This window comes from Poecile atricapillus, chromosome 7, assembly GCF_030490865.1.
Source record: "Poecile atricapillus isolate bPoeAtr1 chromosome 7, bPoeAtr1.hap1, whole genome shotgun sequence".
Lineage (NCBI taxonomy): Eukaryota > Metazoa > Chordata > Aves > Passeriformes > Paridae > Poecile > Poecile atricapillus.
The window spans coordinates 13,210,264-13,233,490 of record NC_081255.1 but is presented as its reverse complement, the minus strand read 5'-3'; the positions used below and the strand labels follow the sequence as shown (position 1 = coordinate 13,233,490).

Below are 23,227 nucleotides of genomic sequence, written 5' to 3'. Positions count from 1 at the left end.
CATTAATGCACCAACCATCTCAAACAATCTATTAGTTTAACAAACTGACCCTAAAACAAATCTGTTTTCCCCTATTGTTCATTCCAGAATTCTATTCTCTGTGCATTTACAATTGTGCTGGCTTTGGCCAGGGCTGTTTTCTTCAGAAAAGGCAGTATGAGGCTACCCATGGTTTGCATTTGTGCTGAAAACAGTTTGCTTGTACAATGTCAAGGCCTTTTCTGTTTCTTGTACAGCCCTGCCAGGAGGCTGAGGGCTCACAAGAAGCTGCGAGGGGACACGGCTGGGACAGCTGGCCCCAGCTGACAAAGGGATAGGCCATTCCATATGACATCATGCTCAGGATATAAAGTGGGTTGAAGGAGGAGGAAGAAGGGATATTTGGCATGATGCCATTTGTCTCCCCAAATCACCATTACAAACTATGGAGTCCTGCCTTCCTTCGGGATGGCTGCACAACCACACTGGCCAAGGAACATGGTGAATGAATTCTCTCTTTTGCTCTATTTTTGTTTTAGCTGTTAAACTGTCTTTATCTCAACCCACAAGTTTTCTCACCTTAGCATTTTCTTCCTGGCTGGGGTTAAACCACAACAAAAATCTTCTACTTTTCAGAGTAAATTAGTTCATGGCCAACTTGCATCCATTTAGAAACAGAAGCCTACATAGTTCTTTTCTTTGTCTGCATTTATTTTCGTACTACAGTTAAAGAGAGCAATCATACCCCTATTAACCTTCATTTTGCTAGGCTAAATGAGCCAAGTTCTTTTAGCTTCCTCTCATAAGAGACCAATTCCTCTGAGGCAGTACACCAGCTGCTTTACAGAAGTTCAGAGAGGCAAGATCTAGGATATTTTCCTTGTCTATCTTGACAGTTCATTTTTAATTGGCACATGGATTCTTAATATACTCATTAAGAATACTGAGGGCTGCTGTAATACAATAATGCAGACAAGAAAAAGTGGTATTCTACAGAAACCTGAAGTGCTTTAAAGTATAATTATGAATTATTTGTGACAAAAACAGTACAGAACCTCTATCCATTAATGATAAAATGTGAAATATATTTAGCATTTAGAGACATTGCAATTTCAATGTAGTACTGACATTAACTGCCAATTGCAGAAAACTTGTGGAAACATAACTGGCACAAAAATATTGCTCATTAACATGTTAAAAAGAGGGTAAAATTCCAACACAAAGGACAAGATAAGGATTTCATCCATGTATTATCATTATTGTTAAAAATCCCATTGACTTCCATTTGTCATTTCCACATGGCGAAGTTTTTTATCAGGAAACTTTCTGATTAAAGGATACAAAAGAGCCTGATAGTTTCCAACATTGATATCAAAACCAAAGTTATCCAGTTATGACACAAATAAATAGCTGAAATTTACTTCACCTGATAACCAAGAAAAAAGCCCAGATACCTAGTAAAGTTCATAGCCAGGCTCTGGGTCACAGAACTAAAATAAATTTATGATCTAAATTGTAGCTCATGAGAAAAACAGAAAGCATGATAGAGACAAGATTTATAAAGTACCAATTATGTTACATTACAGAAAAATAAAACCTTTCATAAACCATACCATTCAGTTGAGTATTTCATCTGATAATTATGAGTCAAGGAAGGAGGCTACAATTTAGAATTAACATAGTAAATTAGAATATCCATTATATATGAAACAAAGTAAACTACTTGTATTCCTTACTGCAGCTCTACATTTCTAAAGAACACTGAATGACTCTCAGAATTTCACACAGAGATCCAAAAATGTTATTTTTTGCTAACAACATGCATAATGCATGCCCTATTATGACCTCTATCTGTCAAAATTGATTCCAGCATCTGCTATTTCCCAGCAATGCAAAACGTGGTTTACACTTTGGGCAGGGATCATTGTAACGTACAAAATAATGACACAGCATACAGGAGAGCAGGGTTCAAAGGTGAATTTGTGGGTAAACTTTATACTATTAGCAGAAAGACATGAAACAACTTTGTCTGCATTAAACATCCCCCCTTCCTAGTTAATATGAAGACTTTCTTTTTCTCTATGAAAAATAGAGCCTAGTCACCAAACATTTATAACCTGATTAAAAAAAAAACCAAAACACTAATGCAATGGAATAAAGTCTGCTGACTTCATGAGGCTTTGAATCTGAAACAGAATTTTAGACTATCTGACAAAGCCACATCATGATGTTTTCAGAATCTCAAGAAAACAGCGTTTCTTTTCATACAGGAAATTACATAAAGGCTCACTAATTCTCTCTTTCTTTTACCACAACAGCATTTTGGGTGTCTGTTTGGAACCTCTGAACTTGGTTTGACCCTTTGTGGTTTATATCTTTGCACCTACAAACATTGGGAATGCAGTTCTGCTAAGAAACAAGCTGACATTTAGTGACTGATAAGCCTTCCATTGTGAATACTGGGAGGAATATTCCTCCTGAAATGTCTGAGCAGATACATCTCCATGCATCTTCACACTCCAACCAGGAAGTGAGGGCTAAGTAACTCATGGCAGTGTCTCATGGGATTAACTGTCTGAACAGCAGTCCACAGTAACATGGATAATTTTAACAGCAGAAACTAAAGAGACACAGGCAAAGCGGAACTCTAATTGAAAGAAAAAAATTAGTATTTACACCATGGTAAGTAAAATTACACCCTGAAGGTTTCTGATCAAGAAGCATAACTTCAAATACTAAAGTAACAAGGAGCTATGATAGAAAAACAGATGGGTTGATAGGGACAGCAGTGTGAAGAACAGGTGGAACTGTTATACACACAATCTGAGCATCCATGACACAAAATCACCAGCTTTGACACGTTTTTTGGCAACATCATCTACATCCAACACCAATATTAAAAGCTAGTTAAAGCAAAGCTCTAATCTGAGAATGGGCTGTATGAAAACAAAGTCCTTTGGCATCCTTCCAATCAACTCTGCTAGCTTCATTGTTAAAAATTCCTGTTCATAATCATTTTATTGCAGAATACACTGCAAACTTAGTTTTTCTCTATGCATTTATCAGGAGAGCAGCTTCCCAACTCCTCATCAGTGTCATCTATCTCCACAACCAGCAGAAGTCAATGGCTTTGTTTTTTACTGCCAAGGCAAAACTTGTCTAGAAGGCCGTCGCAGCTAGTGAGGAAAGCAACACTACAAATCACTTTTAAAAACCCACTTAACATTCAATTTCTGAGACAGTCTATTAATGCCTCAAAAGAGACTAGGTTGGGGTGGGATTTCTTAGCTTTTAGGACAATTACTTATAACAAAAATTACAGAACTCACATACATGGAAGATGCCAGCACAGTCTATTAAGAGCACTCTTCAGAGTGGCAGTGATTTAAATAATTACTATTGGACAAAATTAACACAATTAGTAAGTACACAGACTTACCTCAAAGAAGGTATTTTAATTGAACTTTTAATTCTCCTGGTTTTAAGTCATTATTTTTCTATAATAGAAATATATCTGTAATTAGAAGTTTTAATTTTAGATACTGCTTTTAAGCCTGACATTCATAAAATCATAGAATGGGCCGAGTTGGAAGGAACTTTAATGAACATCTCATTGCAACCTTCCTGCCATGGGCAGAGACACTTTCTGTTGGACCACATTGCTCAAAGCCCCATCCAACCTGGCCTTGAATACTTTCAGGGATGGGGCATCCACAGGTTCTCTGGGCAGCCTGTGCAGCACCTCACCACCCTCAGAGTAAAGAACTGCATCCTAACCACACCTTCCTCCTTCCAGCTTAAAGGCAAGGTGGCTGAAATGCTGACAGTGCCTGAGACTCAGGAATATTCCACTTGTCTTCTCTTTAACTGCTTTGCCTTTGCATAACGTTCAATTAAGTCTCACTACTGGCATATGATTAACCACAAAACCGGAGTTTGCCACTTGACTTAATTTTTGAAGTCAAAAAACTGAGGCTGATTATTAAAACATTTATCAGCTACCATGAGCCTTAACTAAACTGTTAAGTTTCTGCTTATAGAAGTAAAGAAGCCCTTCCATAAACAGAGAACTTGCAAGCACTGGGACAATATGGGGGGAAGGATGTGGGGGGTGGGACAAAATAATCTTCACTATCTCAAAATTCAGATGATAAATCTGTAATGCACTCCAAACCACATCTGATAAACATTCACATTTCTCTTCCATCAAAAAGGAAGATTTAAAGACTGTCATCTTCCAGACCCTATACAACTACTGGGAAAAAAAACTTTTTTTTTTTTTGTCAGAGTCCTAGCCATACTTTCCATCACTGTCTTCCCTCTCTTCCAACAACTGTTTCCTTCCTAAAAACCTTACTGAAACATGATTTGGGGTTTCCTCAGTCCTTCACTACCTGTCAAATCTACAGTTTTTCAAAGACTCAATTTTTCCACCATTTCTCCTTAATGCTTCTTATAGAAACTGTATTCTTGGCAGAGACCTCTGCAAAAATGGTCAACCATCAACCAAAATGAAGATGCGTGGGAGGAAAAAATCTGTCTGCTAACAGTCTGGTCAATAACTTGTTATGAAAAACAGAAAAATACCACAACTCAGGAAGTTCTTGTGCTTCCCCAGGTTTTGTAGATCTGATCATTAGCAAAAGGACCCCTGATAATTGGCTATATCTCCATTTTCTGGTTAAGGTCCACACAAAACTTGGAACTATGTTGCAGAATATAGTGGGAGTTCATTGCAAGGAAAATAAACAAGACTAGCAATGTTATCCTATTTACAGGGCTGACTTTTTGAAACTGTATGAGTTCTGTTACATTTCTACACATTTATTTCTTTTTATATTGCAATAGTTTTGCTGCTTAAAGACCAATCCATAGACAGATGGGCATCTTCCCCTGCTCTGAATGTCAGTATGTGACTTCACCCAAAGGCTTTTATAAGCAAAGACATTTTGAGGATAACTGTGCTTAGGGACAATATGAGCAGCATTAATAAAATTACCAGCATGGGAATATGGACATTCACTGAGGTGAACAGTCCCCTCTCAGTAGGAGCTTTTAGTTTCTAGTTTTTCCAAGGTCAGCTTAGTGCTCCTATAAATACGGCGCTTATCTTGATCAGAAATAAGAAGTGTAGCCAAGAATATCCAAAATCCAAACTAGGTTTCAGAATTAACTTACTTTTTTTTTTTTTTTTTAATTTAGAAAAATAACTCCAGCAGAAAGCATTTTCTTACTTCACTCTTAAGCAGGGGCATTTGGCACATCCTGACACTCATTTTAAGGAGCCTGGAAGCTAATCTCTGTGCAAGAAAAAAAACAAACTGGCACTACAAAAGCACTCCTGAAGAGCCATGTTTTTAAATTTCAGAGAGGAAAGTCACAAGGGCTGCTTTTTGGGAAAGGAATTACTTTATTCTTATTTAGATGGCCAATGACCATTTGTCTCTCATGCCCTTAAGGATGGTTCTGCTCATAACTCTCTCCGATTCACTCCTGAGGTTTAATTTACTTTTGTGTCTCAAAGCAGAAGAAACTATAAGGATTATGGAAAGTCAGGTGACAAAATGTTACAACACAAAAGAAATACAAAAATTATTCAAAATTATTCAATTATTATATTACACTGCTGAAAGAATCTCCAACTGCTCCAAATCTACAAGCATTTTCATAAGCTGTATTTGCACCTCTCAAATGATCGGTCTTCCCCTATAATACATACCTTTGTCTTTGTAGATCCATATTAATTCATAAAACCTGAACATGTCCTAGATTGAGAACTTCAGATTGCAAATCCAAGAAAGTATATTTAAAATAACAGAAAGTTATTGTGCACTTCCAAAATTATGTCTTAGTTTTTGTACTCAAATGCAGGTAATTTCTCAAAAGAGAAGGACTCCTCTCTCAATGACTGCACTGAAAGAAAGCAGAGAGCTAAGAAATTCACTGACTTCCTAATGGTCATTGCCACATACTTTTTGTGATTCATTAAGAACAAAAACTATTTTTCCTTCACTGACAGACCTTGGTTTCCTCTTCACAGCAGATTTTCCTCCAAACAAAGGTTAAGGACAAGTTGTTGCAGTTTTGTACAATTTTTACTTCAAATGTTTATTCAAGCAACTACTCCTTACTTGGAGTCACACAGGCAGCTATCTTTGTTAGAGTAAGGGATTTTGCCTGGATTGGAAAGAGTCTCAGCACCTTGAACAGGCATTAGAAACAGCTGAGAGTTAAATGTTTCATGGGAATAAACAGCAAAGAATAATCAGGTTCAAAAACACAGTTTTCATTTGTTTCGACAAAGTAATGAAATATTATCCTTTTAATGCAGTCTAGGAGGTGAATTAGGGATATAAACTTTAAAAATTATGTTGCCTCTAAAGTAAGAAGCTTAATTTTTTTAATTTTTTTTTTAATTAAGTAAAATGGAGTTTTGGCATATGAATTAAAAAGTGTGGTACATGTGGTGCTGCTTTTTATAAAAGCACATGGTATGAAGATTAACCAGTGTTAATTATCACATCTTTTAATGTGATGCCATAGACAGGCACGGCATTCTAATTTGTGTATATGTTCAAACATGCACCTGCCCTGCGGGGCCAACAACTTGCATTGGGCAGATACTACAGATGAGCTATGAAGGTGTGTCAGTAGATTACGTGCTGCAAAAGGCTCTGAAAAACAGGGACAAATCTTGGAATATAGAAGTCCATTATTCCAGAGAAGAACTTATTTGGAGCTGTATTTTAAATACTAAATTCCCCATGCCCAGGGATAATTCTGCAGCAAGAAGTAAGAGGAAAAACACTTGAAAACAGGAACTTCACTTTGGAAACAGAATTTAATACTGCAAAATGTCATGAGTTTTGTACAGGACCAAGGCATTTTTTCTAGAGTTGAGAATTCACAGAATAAGTAATTTTAAAAACAACATATAATCCATGAAAGTACATAGCTATGCCACCTAGAATCTTTCACAGGTATCAAATTTAAAAACACACATTTCTGAAAATATTCTGACATTTTACTCAGCAAGAATTGTAAAAATAAGAATTTAATTATCTTTCCTGCAATTTCTTTTGTGTTCAGTATTGACTAATAGCACCTGCCTCTAAGATGAAAGGCCTTAGTCTCCCTTTTCTGTTATTTACAGGAATTAAATTCTCTGGCAAGAGAAGCATTTTAAATTATTACAGAACATGAAAGGCAAGTGGCTGAGCAAAGTGGCAAAGCAGGCAGGTCCCAGCACACGACAAATAATTTTGCCTGCACGCACCCTCTTCATAATGCTGCATAATCCTTCAGCTTTTCAAGTTAAACACTCTCATGATCTTACTCTTCAAGCAATTTTTCTTCTCTGTACCCTCTACACCTCCTTTACTGATAGCTCTTAGGACACATGCAAAAAAAAATCGCACCTTATACATCTTCTCTGCACACAAAGTAGACAAATGTTGCCAAGAATTATGAAATTATATTAAAGCCATGAAAAGACACCATTGTTTTTGGCTAAAATAAACCTGCTCTTAAAAAACATGCCTACTTATTTCTGGTCTGTATAGGCTACAGCAAATCAATTTTCTTTGAGAAAAGATAATAAAATTTGTTTTCATTACAAAGTATTTGTGCTATAAAAGTAGAAAAGGATGAATATGTATTTCACTGTTAACACCACAATGCAGTTAAAATTGTTTACCCCTAAAAAGTATATACTTGGGATTTTGTTTTTATGCTGCACACTTTGCATATATGAAGTATTGGCAATCTATGAAAACAAATTCTAAAAAATCCAAAATGCGTCATATTTTGTGATGCCTCCAGCTTTCCCATGAATTTGTAGTATGCCTAGCTTCAATTAGCAGATATACCTAGACAAAGGCATTCAGACTACAATGAAAATATCCACTGAGTATAAAAACATATATCTTACACATAAGTTTTTATTGTCTTCATTTATGTCAGCCTTTTCTAGCACAACTAGTATATGAAAAATTTTGTACTATTCTGATACATTGTTTCTACATACTCCCTTTCATCAATATTTAATATTTCCAATTTTTAGTAAAAATTTTCAAAATAGTTTACAAATTTAAGTAGATTAATTTTCTACGTTTACACATAAGTTCTTAACTTGAAGATTGCTTACATGATTAATAAATTATAAGCTGTAAATGATCTTCTTTTACATGCAAAAATGAAAGCATACTTGAAATTAAATCCATCACTTGATCTTTGTTGCAAAATCAAGACGCTATTGGTAAATTATCATATATGCAGTAAAAACAGGTATCAAGTTTAGTCCCTGTCAAGACATCAACGCTGCCATTGTGATCACACTGCATCTTACATGTTTTTGCTTCTTTCCTTCCCTGTCAAGGAAACCCTCATACATTCATCTGCACAATAGTGAAAGTTCTCCTTCCATTTGTGGTTTCCAGTCTGAATGTGGATTATATACTCCAGCAAAGTGTGAGATTTGTTAAGACAGAAACCATACCCAAAAGCAATGAAGTATGTGGGCTGATATCCCATGTTAAGTCAGGATGGCTTATCTCACTCATCTCCTCATTGCAGCTACCGCTGCTGCCTCCCATGACCAGTTTGCCATTATCTCACTGAAGTTATTTAGCCTGTGACCGGGTGACCCATAGATTCAAAAGAAAGGCAGCAAGGGGACACCTTAGTGGGAAAAAACACCACACCTTGTGGCAACAGCCTGTAGTTACATCAAAGAATCACCAGAGATCAAACTGACACCAACAGAACATCCAGACTTGGTTCTTTCTCCCAAAATACTGCCCAGAGAAAGAATACACCTTAGACACTTAAATCCCAGCATCGGCTTTTTTAGCTTAGTTGATCATTCAGAGTTTCTCAGGTGCCTGAGCCTTGTGCAGAGCAACACACAATTACAGGGTTTAAATCAATACCACCAGAAACGGGCAAATAACAAAACTGACACACAATGCACAGGAGCAGTTGGAGCTTTAAGTCCCTATCATTAAGCCTCATACTCTTTTCCTTTTCTGCCTTTCTTGTCCCCGTGATAAAGCAAAAAAAGTTGAGGGTGAAAATTATAGGGCAACCTGAAGGTTCTTCTGTAAAGAAGAAATAAAGAATAAAATGTTGTAGAAGATACACCAGCATTAAGTGAATTCCAACATACTAAAATGATCCCTGCCAGTCACAAGAAAACTGCTACTGCCAGGAGTGTAACACTGTTCTGGAAGGAAAGCTGTGATCCATACATGAAGCTTTTGTTATACCATATTTCATGCTATTTGTTGCTGTCAAACCCAATTAAGGAAAACAGTCCAAGAAGAGTAAACATCACACTTCATTGTCTGAACTGAAAGACAGAGCCTTAAGCTCTCCCCTCTCCCACATGCCCTATTCCAAACATGCTGGTTAAAGAATAACCTCTAAGGTTAAGGGACTGAGGCACGTTTTCAAGGTATCAGATAATGAAGTTACTTTTTAATTCCCTGTTGCACACTGAAGCTTAAGAAAGGCAAGTTATAAGAAGAACAAGACTGAACAGGCCTTCTATTTATTTGCAGGTCAGCAAGAGCAGCAATGAGGGCTGAACTCCAAGTTCTTTCACTTAATGCCTCAGAAAAGGACTTTAACTTTTTTTCCTGAATAAACTACATCTAAGGGTTAAAACAACTGAAAAAACTGATTCTACAGAAAAATTCATCATATCAGGTTTTATAATGTCACTACTGAAAAATGCGAAGTACCAAATAAATTCAAACATTACATCGCTGGGCTGTTAATTATGATCTGCAAGCTATTTCTTAAAACAACTCAGTACCATCAAAATAGGCAGTTATATGTGAAGAAAATATTCTAAAGAAACTCAGTTGTAATTAGCAGATGTCTCAACACAGGTATCTGACAGTTGTACAAAGCAGACTGCTAAAGCCTACTGTAGAAACAGAATCTAAAAGTATATGGATAATATAAAGAGTACAAATACTTCTTAAGAACAAGTCAGGGACGTTGTTTAGAGTTCTTTAAAGCAGACAATGAAGAAACGGGATTATATGTTAATGTGGATTAGCAAAATAATTTTAACAGGATTCACAATGAGGCTCCCTTCCAGCTTACATGATGTAAGAGGAAAATTTTCCACCCCTGCCCCCAATAAATAAACAACAAAAGGACGGGACATAAAAGGTTGGATCCACAGTAATTTTTTCAAATAGAAGACAATGTCCAGAAGGGTCACCCTAAGGAATCCATGGCCCTTCCTTGTCCAAAAAATTATAAAGTATTATTGAAATGGGAGTAAGAGTGGAGTCTTGGAGAAGGTGTAAAAGTATTCCTTTAAAAAGAACATACTTGCAAAGGACTGAAGGAAGATTTCATGAACAACAGAATTCAAAATCAGAGAATAACTCTGGCTGGAAGGATCTTTGGAGGCCATTTGGTCACACCTTCACAAAAGACTTAAAGTAACATATGGATTGAATATTCAAATATAATGATGGAGTGTGAAACAGGTATCACAGAGACAACACATCTCAGACTAATTGCTAAGTATTTTTTAAAAACAGTTCTTCAATATCATAATCTACTTCTGCTCTGTACCAACACTAAGAAATTTCTTGTGGTAGACACAGAACTAGAAAGAGTGACTACTCTTGGACCTAGAAGCATGCAAACAAGCAAGCAGGATGGTCAGACATCCAGAAGAGCTTCAGTATCAGAAGAATTAAGCAAATAGCTCTTCAGGCTAGAGGACACATGACTGGAGGGAACATGACAGACAACTCATGAGTGGCATAATAGCAATCAGAGAAAAAGTAGTAATTATTTCCTTATTTGTTATTAATTTTCTTGATCCAAAAACTTACAGGCATCAAAGTAATAAGTAGCAGGTTAAAAGCAAACAAAAAGATGTGCTTTATTCACACAACTAATTATGAGAGTGACAGGTAAGGGATGTTGTGAAGATTTTAGACTGGTTTAAAAAGTGGTAATGAAAATACATGGAAGGAAAATTAAGAGCTAAGAAACAAATACAAGCGGGAAGTACCACAGTACCTTACCCCAAATTCTATCCTTCAGCATCCATTTAATTGGCTACTGTTGGAGAGATCCTGAGCTAGATTGGCCTGCAGCCTAACTCAGCCTCATTGTTCCCTTCTCTGGGAATCTCAAAGTGGTGAGTAGATTAAAAACTCTCCTGAAAAGCAGCATCAGTTTCTCAGGCTCTTGCCTCTGGCCTCTTCTACCAAGCTTTAAAACCTTCCTCAGGCAAAAGGCAGAGGCAGTTCTGGGAGCTTCTCTTGTGTGAATTTTCAACAGTCTTTTTTCTCCCATGGGATGGCTTCTTTCAATTTTCCAGTGTTTCCCAAATTCTTTGTGTGAGAATTTCTTTGAAGTAGTGATCAAATACTGATTTAGTTAAATGAGTGAGCCACAAAAAAAGAAACCATGTGCTTTGGAGTGCTGTTAAAATTCAGTTACTTTTGACTATTTTTAATCATTCATTGCCTTATTATCTTTGTTTTGCCTTCTGAGAATTACAGCACCCTGAAGATTAAAATCAGATATGAAAATAGATGTGTAAAGGCAATATTCCTCTTGAAGATGAATAAGAGATTAGTAAATCCCAATAAACTTTACCAAATACCAAGCAATTCTCTTCCACTTGCCAAGGTAAGTAAAGGTAAATTTGCCATATAGCTGCTGGCACAGGTATCTTCATTTTTTTAAATAGTGCTGGACTATTTTTGTGTGTATTTAAATAAAAAACAGTGTAATTTTTTGTTTTATCCATCATATTTGTATGCCTATTTTTTCCACCTCTACTTGAACTTTTCCTTTTTTCCTCCTGAAAAGTTCCTTAAAGTTATCTCTAAACAGTGACATTTTGGTTTAATAGTTGATGCTGAGTGTTTTTATGCAGAAAAAGAGAAAGATACTGAAGGATTTTTAATCCGCCTCAGCTTAAAAATTATAGTAGTATATGGCTAAGCATGTATTGAATACCATTATTTCTCTAAGAGAAAAATATAATGTTAATTGCTTAAGATACAGAGACATTTCCAAAACACATCCAATAAGACAAAAGAGTTTAAATCACTCAACTACAAACTAATCTTGCAATCCAACCAGACAAGGATGAAAGAGTTTGACAAAATAAATACATTTCACCCTTTGGCATCTGGGTCTTCTGATGTTTCATTAAAAGAAAAGGCTAAAGGCTATGTTCTTCTCTGAATGTTAGCTCACTGCTGAGATGCCAAGGGGACAGGCACCTTTCAAATAATTCTCCCCAACAGGAATGTAAAAATAATTTTAATTTAAAATAAAACAAACCAAATAAAAATCATTAAACTGCATTTGAAATGCTTCATTGGAAGACGAAACTCTGCTTCACCTTCCAGAAACGCATTAGTGGAAAATTTCTTGGTGCGAAACATTAGACATGTCTTTTCTTGTAACAAAACAAAGATGAATTCATTATTCTGTGAAGCACAGTAGAGGAAAGAAAAAAAAAAAAAAGGCAAAGATCTTGAATGTAATATGTATTTTTAATAAATATGTGAGATAAATTAATTTGATCTCTCAAATTAGGCCACATAGTTCAGCGTATCTCTGAATTTACTGCTGTTGAGGCCCAGCTGAGAGAAGCTGTCCCATGACATGGGACCACAAAGAAATTCACTGACTCTGGTCTCAAACACCAACCCCATCCCAGCCACTGATGTAAAACACGCTCAAACATGTCTATCAATACCAAGAGATGGTCAAGTTAGACCTACAATCAAAGTCCCTGGAACTTAAGATTCCACACTGTGTTGGTAAGCAGTATCACATCTCTCCTGCCAAGGAGTGTTCTCTTTGCAGCAAGTGTGCTCCCAGCTGCCCCATTAAACCCATTCTGACTTGCAATTTCTCTGTTCCACAAAGATTCCTAGAGACGTGTACTGGGTACATTATAAGTACCTTGAACAAAGTGCTTAGATGCTGTGTAGAAAATGAAGGAGTATCCATAGCTGAATAAAACCCAGCCAAAAGTTAAACATGTGTCATGTATATATAAAATCAAAACTCGTTTTTGGGTCTGTAACTTGCTTAAAAAATTACCATGCCGAGAAGTCTTACGTTACTCAGTAAATCTAATGCTCTACAAACATTATAAAAGACCTCAAACTTTGTCAAACAACTATTTCGTCACTAGAGGAAGTTTCATGAAACATTTCTCTTTGCTTCAGTATTCCTTCTGGATTTCCTCAATTTAATTTACAGTCACACTCATTTTGTCCAGCCATTAAAACACATCATTATGCTCCATGTTAACTGTATCTAAGCTGGAAAAGAATGCTATATGTATATTCTAGTACTTGAGGCATTGCTATTCACTCCTACATTTTATTTACAGGAAATATAATCAAATAACTGTATTAAAAGTATATGAAAAACACCTATCAATGTATTTCTTGGTTCTATATACAAGAATTCCTTTACCAAAGCAAGAATATGCTACTTGGTCTAATTCATCCTGATGAAGAGAATCCTAATAAGGAGATACTATCAATGGCATCAGTCAACTCCTCATGAAATACTGGGGGCTTGTTTAATGCCTTTTTTTTTTTTTTTTTTGTAGACCTCATTCTGTGGCTTAAAACCAAGAAAAATTCTTGTTCTCAACACTGATATTGACAGCCACTTAGTACTGGGCCACCAAAACCACAACCAGAATCCCAGGTAACTGCTGCCACTGTTGAAGTGGAGAAATAAATTCCTGAATGCTTGTTTTCAGCACTGGGCTTCACGCTGCAGGTTATCTTTTCTCATCCATGAAATTGGGTATTCTCTATACTGGGCTGAATGAGAAAGACAACAGTCAGTCAGAACTACTAAGGATGTACCTGGATTGCTCAACAAAACAAGAAAATGGGCAACATGCTTCAAATTCTAGGTTAAAGAGTAGTTTTATCTATAACAACTGCATACTTGGCAAAGAATTACCTGCTGGTTGGGATATCCCAGCATTTGAGATTGAGCCAGATTTTACTTTTGGCTGGGCATATGCTGGGAGTAGCACTGAAATGGAAATCAGAGTTAGACTTGCATATCACAGAGCACACTGTGTAAGAATCTGTTGAAATATCTCACAGTGTAGTATACTTTATTCTTAACTGAAAATTTAAACTGCCAATATCACACTAACCTTTAATTTTTCACTCCAAAGAAAAGATGCAAATACTACCACACTACGCAAACACCTGAATATTGTTTCACCAATTACTAACCACACGCATATAACAATAACACAACCTAGTTAAAAGATTCAAAAATCCAATTTCAACAAGATACGAAGCACAAAGTAGCTTACTTAACAGTATAGCTAATGAAATAAACATATCTTCAGTACTGTACTTCTCCTTACACAGATTGTTGTTGTTATTTGTTTAATGCATATACTTCAGGCCATAAACCCAGTGACTCTCTTCAGATCCTGAGGGGTTTTTTATAATCTGTGTAAAACCAATATTAGAGGATTCACAAAGCAAGTATGGACCAGACACCAACCAGAAATACAAATATCTCTTTTAAAAATTATTTGAATTTTGAATTCCTGGGCTGAAAAATACATTTTCCCAAGCTATTGCATTGTATACGTGACTTGCTAGTATTGTGTCCCTCCATCCCAAAAAAGTCAGACAATATTTTATTTTCTGTGAAGGGAAAAATATTGGTTCTGGCCCTCAGTTCAGAACCGAGGTTTTCTAATCTTTTATCCTTGCTTATAAAGAAATCAGCTGTTTAAGAAGTCAGAACATGTTCAGCAGTGATCTTTCACAGATCAGATTTTGAGTTTAATCTACAATGAATCTTGACTATAAGACTTCTAGTGTTCTATTTTTACCAAGTTTATCCTTCTGATATGAAATATACTTTCACACCTCTAGAGATTAAAATTCCAATGTTTGTATTAGCAGAAGTGTTTAGAGTAAAACCAGTTTTAAAGCTGTGAATCTATCACATTAGACTCTTTATACTGAAAAAAAAAAGACAGCAAACATACACTGTACTATTTCTATTGCTGAGAAAGTCAGTAATTTTTACTCACATTAAAATAAATACAAAATTATTTCCATTAAAAAACATAGGTCAGACTGCATCATCCTTCTCGAAATCACACAATGAGAATTTGTGCTTATGAATATACATATGAATGCTTCATTTGTCATTTAAGCCAATAGTGCAAAACCCATGCTTAAACACATTCCCTACATGAGAATAAAACGTCATATAATTATCATTTCACATGCCCATTCCATGTAAAAGCTGACACCAGTCTGATCATATCTCAAATGTATTTAAGCAGAATCATGTAATTCTACAGTCATATGCAAGCTGTAGACAGTATTTTTCCCAGATTTATAGCTGCAGATATATTCACCGGTACATTTCATCAATGCTTTTTCTCTTGCTTAATCCAAAGAAAGGTTATTTAAAACCTGTCCCACTAAAACTTCATAGATGAAGTAATTCAGGAGGTTCTCTGCAACTGGATTGCAGGCTGAAGGCCCAGTGCAGAGGGTAAAAACAAAGCCGTATTTTGTAGGATCTACCAATGGATCTCCCATTTTTGTAGGATTTCCCATCTTTTCTTCACCTGTACAGTTTCTGCGCAGTTTTCTTTTTGTATACATGTTTTTCTCATGACCGCTTTCATTTCAAGGGAATTTCTCTGCCTCATCATCCATTAATCATTTTTCCTTCTACCCTTCCTTCTTATTCAGCACTAAGCAAATCTCAAGGAGGAAACTGTTACTGTCAAAACTTTTAAACCAACTTCAAAGAAAAACAAATGAAAAAGCCATAAACTAACTTAGTGCCTTTAGGGTACTTCAGCTAGATAAGTTCCTTCATCAATGAGCTTTACCAGCAGGAAACAAGATATTTTAATCCAGTATCCTCCCATTGACCATCCTTCAACTCGCACTACTTATCAAATTTAAGTGATTTTTCATTCTGGGCTAAGCTGTATCAGCAAAAGTAGAATTTGACTCTAAGCATAAAAAGAGAAGCACCAATGCATTAACTGGACCGCGCAATTCAGTATTTTTACTAAAATAGCCAAGACAGACCTAACAAAACAATCTTGCAAGTTGTAACCCAAAATATTTGTATTTACTGGTGATATCAAACTCCATCAATATTTAGTCACTGCAGGTGCTGGTTATTGATTCACAGCAAGTGTCTATTCCCTAACCTAGAACCCAGGCTTCAGCACCGTCACATCACTGCCTGCAGCAGTGGCTGCAGCAGCAGCAGACCAAACCTTCTAAATACAAAGCAGTCAACCTTTTGACCACCTCTCTCAGCAAAAAGAGCATCCTGGTGCTCAGATTCTTCAGAACTTCACATGTCAGTGCTTTTGGAAAACTCTGAGGCTCAATGCACTAATGTATGCCTGACATGACTGACCCCTTCCAAGTGTTGTCCTCTGGACAGCATCTGTCTCTCAAGGCAATGTGCAATCTGATGAACACTAGTATTTTGATTATGCTTAATAGATGCCAGGAGTTTACCAGACTTTAAAAGTTTTACCCACTGAGTTACAGGAGGACAGAGAATGCCTATCCTGAACAAATGGAAAAAAAAAGCTCACTTCATTTGAAAACTGAAAGTATGTGTACAGAGCAGTTTAGTATGTAATATATTTCTCATTATTATTTATTTAAAATCTTTAAAATGTCAGAAGCAATTCTGTAGAAAATCTTCAACAGCCGTGTCTGCAATAGAGGGATTTAAAGTTCATGCAGATGTTCTGCATTTTTTTTGGCTTTCAAAAATATTACAAGGACCATGAACTTCACTCCATAACAATATTATCCCAACAACTCCAAGAACTGTTCTGTGTAAGTAAATGGGCAAGGCAGGGGGTGAGCAGAACTGTATTTTAGGCATTGGCTACATGCAGTGTTTAAACATCTACTCAGTTTAACTACTTTTTGTAATTTCAGTGGTACTTAGTCTTCAATAAAAACTACTTTTAAAGTATCTTTGTATATAAAGATCCTGCAAATACTTCTATCAGACTTCAACAGCAAGTAAAATCACCAGTATACTCAAAAAGTTCTCAAAGCTAAATTACTTGATCTTCTATGACTCTGTATGAGACAGCTTTGTTTAAAGGTACTGAACCTATAAGGACTATTCTGCAAGCACACAATTACACTTCACCGCAACATGGACCAATGAATGGGAAGAACTGTCTTGTTAGCAAACACTTGGAATAAATCATCCCCTTCTGCATTATTTAATTCCTACCCTTGATGTTCTCCCCTCTGACTGTATTAATCTTCAGAGTTACAGGGTGCTCATTTTTTTCTTTTATGACTGCAGTTGTCACGACACACAGAACAATTTCTAGAATCATGAAGCAGGTTTATTTTGCTAGAGGGAACAAAGTGACGATACGTGTTCCAAAACATGTCAAAGGTACGTGAGTAAGAAAGGTGTGGTCTCTGCTTCAGCTAGTTACAACATTTAGACTTTCCAAGCCAAGGCAGCTGCAATGCTAGTGGCACAACCAGCATTCCTACTTTTTGAAAAGTGCTTAGCTCTGCCAGGCTATAATGTGGTGTACGGAATTGCCATCCTGTTTAATGTTTAACTCCAACTATTCTCAGATGTCCACATCTAGAGATGTTTAATAATCCACAGCTTACTTATATTCCAAATAATATCTGCATAACAAATCTCCAGTAATTAAACTATACAAGAAATATAAAGGACGAAACGTAATTACTGTAAAAAATGACACTAAAAATATCACACAGTTACACTGAAAAACACTGAATATTTTATACAGACACATAATGGGTCTCCAGAGGAAATGTTCACCCACTTGAGTACACAACCTATAACAAGCATTTCATTTTCTTAAGAGCTGCTGCTGTCATGATACCACAGAAGTATCTACTATAAACTAAAAAGGAAAAATAAAATCACTTTGAAATTCAATATAAAACTGCAATTGCTTTATGCCTCTCAGAAAGGCAACTCTTACAGTTAAGCACTGAGCACCACTACAGTTAAGAGCTGGGAATACCCGCAACTTTAAGACTTAGAGCCTGAGCTTTACAAGCAACTGTCTGCAATTAATCCCTTAGTTATTTCTTTTAAAACTACTGAGTACGGTAGGGTGGGTCATATTAACTGAAAGCCCAGAGGCATTTTGTTATTCCAATAGAACCAGAGCCCTACTTAAAGAAAAAACAAGGGGAAAAAAATTAAGAGTTCAACCAGATGACCTTATCTTTGAAATCACAAACAGAGCAATTGCTTTAGATCTTCGTGACTTCAGCAGTCAAGTTCTCAGCATTGTGTGCATGGCAATAGCGTTCACAATGCAACTTAACAAAGCAAGTTACAGTTTTCTTACTCTTTTTTATTTAATGTTTAAGTATTAAAAAGTCATGACACAAACCTGGGTCCACATGTCTAGAGCTTCTTCTAATTCCATTTGTTCGTTTCTGCAGAGCAAAAACAAGAATCAAGGATATGAATAAACATGTTTTCATGGAGGCTCATTGCAATCCTTTCATTCCCACAATCTACTCAGCAAAGCTGCTTTTCTTAAGTTATTTCCCCCAACCACTAACACAATTATCTTTATCTTGTAGAAAGATCACACTTTGAAAAATATTCTTAGTAATGTTGATGGATTTTTCATATATCCCATTTTTTCTGATACTAGGCTGAAAGATTCTCAGTCCATAGAAGGTTTGTTCATACAACAACATATTTTGAAACTAAGAACAAAATTTTTAAATCATTTATGAATAGGATATGGGAAAAGCATGCAGTCTGGCATTATGTGCCCCAGATAACATCCACCAACACAAAAGTCAAAGCCACTTGCTTTGCTTTAATAAGATAGAAACATTCAGTATTTCTACTTTAAACTGAAGTTAACTACAATTCCCCATGGAATGCCGAATTTTCTTATTTTCTCGGCAAGTATCTAAATATACTTAGTAACTTATCTGCCTCTCTAAAATTGGAGGAACCAGAGTTGTGTGAAATCAGAAACCCTCTGACAAGACTCTGATTATTTCGATTTCTTTTCTATATTTTATACACTAAGACATTTCCTATGGATCCCTGGATATTTCAATGTGAAATAATGCATATCTGTGAACTACTCATCTGCTTTTGCAAACTTGTTTTATCTGGCAACTTGCATGAAGGTTCATGCATTTATTTATTTTTTAATCAAACCAAGCAGAGAAAGGCATGTTGCATAACAAAGGGAACAATTAGGTTGCTCTGATTTACTCGCCGTTGATATAAGCTGATGCAGGACACACACCAAGGCAAGCCAGAAAGCAGTAACCTGAGGCATAAGCAAATTACCAAGCCCTGTAGCAGGCAAGCAAAATCAAAAGCTGGTTTGAAAACAGCTTTCATACTCTTGAGTCCTTGGACATATTCTCTCTGTACCCCAAAAGCCTAATTAAAGAAAGGATACAAGTTCATATGTAGTGGATAGAAAAAAATTTTAAAGCTGCTGCCACAATTAAGATAATAGTACTGGATAAAAGCAAAATGCTAAACTGTATCCTATATAATTTTTTTAAGATGGAAGCCATATTACTGGTACATATTGACACAGACTGGTGAGCAGCCACAGATTTGCACAAGAAAGGGAAAGGGGCAGGAATTGGAAAAGTACAAAGGGAGACAGAGAAATTCTAAACTGAAATAAAAACAACAGAGGGACTGTGACAACTCAAGTCATATGCACCAAAGGACTGGCTGGAAAACAGTTTTAAGGAAATAGTTCTTGAGCTGTATGAAAACATGGCCAATATCCTTAAACATACTGAATTACCAGTAGATTCATTACTTTACTGGTATGAAACCTAAATCCACGTTTTCCAAAGTGGCAATTCCTCATCCATGCTTAAGCTTCCTTCTGCACAGAGAGAATTAAAGCAGGCACTTAAATAGGAGTCTTGGCAAAAATTAATGTAATCCTGATGTTTTGGATCAACTTAATAGGCAATAGTAAATGAATAGCTCCAGAAAGAAGGCCTTTATTTTCCCAACAAGAAAAAACAGTATACTTATTTTTTCATCCAGACATGGATGAAACAGCTAACAGCTGACCATAGTTAGCTTTAGGAAGCCTGGCAGCCTTGTCCACTAAGCCCAGTAGATGATCTGCTCACAGCTCTCCAGCCATGCCTGCCAGCTACAGGACTGGAAGGGCATCAGGCAAACGGACCACACTGCGATTCCCATAGCTTAGGGTGCCCTTACTCAGCATATCTGTCAAGGCAGAGACACGAAAGGCTGGGCAGCACCTGGCCAGAGGCACAGCTGAGGATGCAGTGAGGCAAGCAGGCAGGGCCACAGGCAGGGCCACAGGCAGGGGCAGAGGCTGGGCACAGGCAGCACACCCCTGTCCTCTGCCAGAGCTACCCTGTCACAACAGGATTCCCCTGCAGCATCCCCAGAGAAGGAGCCCCTCTGGGGCCCAAAGCCCAGGAGCTCACCAGAAGTTGCAGAGCTGCCTTCACCCGGCCCCACTGTTGTCTGGGGGTTACAGTGACACCCAAACAGCTCAAACATTGGAGAGCACAGACATGGTCAGCCCTACACCAGCCATGTCAGCAATAACATCCTCCCATTACCCCTATCAGCAACAACATCGAACACAGCCATGCTTATGGAGAGCAGCAACATTTATACTCATATGCTGTTCATAACTGGCATGTCATTTAAGCAATTACTATAAGCTTCTGATCTAAAATAGATGCTAGAAATTATTATGCTCTAGGCCTGAAGTGCTGCACCTCTTCTGTCAGATGGGATAGACAAAACCCAGCTGCTATGCCCTCCTGTACAGCAGTGAAGAGGCCCCAGGTGCTGATCAAAAAAATAACCCAGGGTGGCTTGCAGCCTTCCTAGGCTGACAGCAAGCTACAGAATGTGCATCACAGCAGCTCCTCTGTTCAGGTCTCATTCTAACATTCTCTCCAGATTACATAAACTCCATACCACGGGATACCTTTGCAACCATAGTCTTTTCACATGAAGAGACAAACCCTACCCTACCAATCCTTCATCACCTCACAGTTCTCTGGCATGGCAAAGAAAAAAAAAGAGAATACTTTTAACTCTGCAGCCAGATTTTGTCTAGGAACAATAAGGATCTAACAACCACTGGTGAAGCAATGTATGTTTTCTTATCTGCAGCTTAAAAAAAGCATCTCCACCCCTTTCAGTGCTTTCATTTCACTGTCATTTCACTGCAAGTTTCATTCGTATTTTGAGAAGACATTCATACTTAATCATGAAAACTTTGTTGCTTAGACAACTTCTACAGAACTCTAAATAAATCAGTTTGCAAATCCAGAAGAAAAACATAACTTCTCTATCAGCATGTAAACAGAGTAATAAGGAGTTATTATGTTACCAACAAAACAAACATCAAAAGCAAAAGAAAAATCCTTACCTCATGTTTCACGTTTCCATGTTCTGAAACATAAGTAAAAATTGGCATTATTATTGACTGCAAATCGTGCGCCTTTTCTAGAGCAATCTCAGCCTGTGCTGCGCGGTGTTACAGAAAGCCCTGCCGGCTCCCTTTGCCAGCCGCTCCGTGCAGCCGCCCCAGAGCCCGGGCGCGCCGGGCGCTGTTGTGCAAACCCCGCCGCCCGCCCGGCGCTCATTGGCCCCGCCGGGCTGCGCCCATGGCCGGGGCTGGCTCCGGCTGCGGGGCACCTGCACGCTCCAGCAGCGGCACGGCAGGCCGGGACAGCACACCTGACAAACCCTGAGAACAACATTGGAAAAATGCTTGAGAAATACCGCCTCGATGGGAACTCAAAGCTGCAGTTCACTGCAAGTCGAGTACACGCTTTTTTTCTTCCCTCTGTCTTTTCACAGCGTGACAAGGTGTATCAAGGTTAAATGTATACCTTTAGCTTCTATATTTCATGTCCAATTCAGCATTGCATTAGTATACGAAAGACTGATGCCACCGGTGCTTTATTTGCTTTTTGTATAAATTTTGCGGTACTACTTAAAAACTAGGGGAAAAAATTCTGTGGGACATGACAAAGGCTGCACAAAGGCTGTAACACTTCAGGGCACACACACCACCACACATCACAAAAGGCACAGAAGAAAGTATCTTTTTTACGTGTGCTTTGAATGTCCGATCTGATAGCAGGTGTTTGGGGGCACCAAAGCGCACAGCTGTATTTGCCTGTGTGTGCCTCTGGCGCTACACACGCCGCTGAGGCCCAGCACAAGCTGCACGTCCCTATGTACTTCAGGACATTGGAAAACTTTTACCGTAGGAACTTCTGAACAGGAAGGCATACCCCCGGTAAAACAAATGATAAACTCTAACTGCAAGTTGCCTTTTGTTCCACGGAGAAAGGCTCCATTAGCAGCGGAGTGTGGGAAAACAAAGGCGCGGCGCGCCCAGGCCGAGCCCGCAGCTGCGCGCGGGGCCGGGCGGGCCCAGCCCCTGAGCGCTGGCGCAGCTCCCCTCAGGCGCGGCCAGCGCAGCTCGGCTCGGCTGCCGCACAGCACTTGTGCCATCACGGCCTTCCCACAACGATTCCTTTGCATTTGTACAGGCAGCGAAGAGGAGAAAAATAAGCCCGCCCAAAGGAGGAGATGCAGGTAGTCTGTTGAGGTTTTCTAAGCAGCCTGAGGGAATTAGTTGCCCAAGTGCTGCTGAAATTCAATACAATTTTGGTATTTCACAATCTGATAGGCCTTTCGGGATTTTTGCCAAAACCTGAATAAAATCTCCTCTTTTGAATGCTTGATCTCAGCATTATGAATGACTTCAAATGAAGGGAAGTCATACAGGTAAGTAGTTGCAAAGGAGGCCAAAACTTCAAACCCAGACTTAGGGGTTTTTCTTTCTTTTCTCTATTCTATTGACTTACCTTTATTTCAGCAAATCATTTATCAAAAAGTTGAAATGGAAATGTTGTTCTATCCTCCAATGGGAATGAATGAATGAATGAATGAATGAATGAATGAATGAATGAATGAATGAATCTGATGTTTAAATGTTTCTGTTGAATATTTTTACCTCTAGAAAATATCCCAATTCCAACTAAATGAATGAGTTCCATCTGGTGATCAGAGCATCCCAAAGGTTTTTATAATAAATAATTTGGAAATTCAGTGATTAATTTTCAGTAAGTGAATAACTGGGTTCAAGAAATCACTGCAT

At 37.6% G+C, this 23,227-nt stretch overlaps 1 protein-coding gene across 1 annotated transcript in view; it reads right to left on the bottom strand.

Annotated features, from left to right (window-relative positions):
• The window catches only part of VAV3 (vav guanine nucleotide exchange factor 3), a 150,918-nt gene that overhangs the window by 32,414 nt on the left and 95,277 nt on the right, over positions 1-23,227 (bottom strand). Inside the window, exons 18-19 of the mRNA XM_058843133.1 lie at positions 21,482-21,504; positions 18,446-18,491 (exon numbers count right to left, since the gene is read on the bottom strand). Of these exons, the coding sequence (XP_058699116.1) occupies positions 18,446-18,491; positions 21,482-21,504 (69 nt within the window). The remainder of the gene's footprint in view (positions 1-18,445; positions 18,492-21,481; positions 21,505-23,227) is intronic.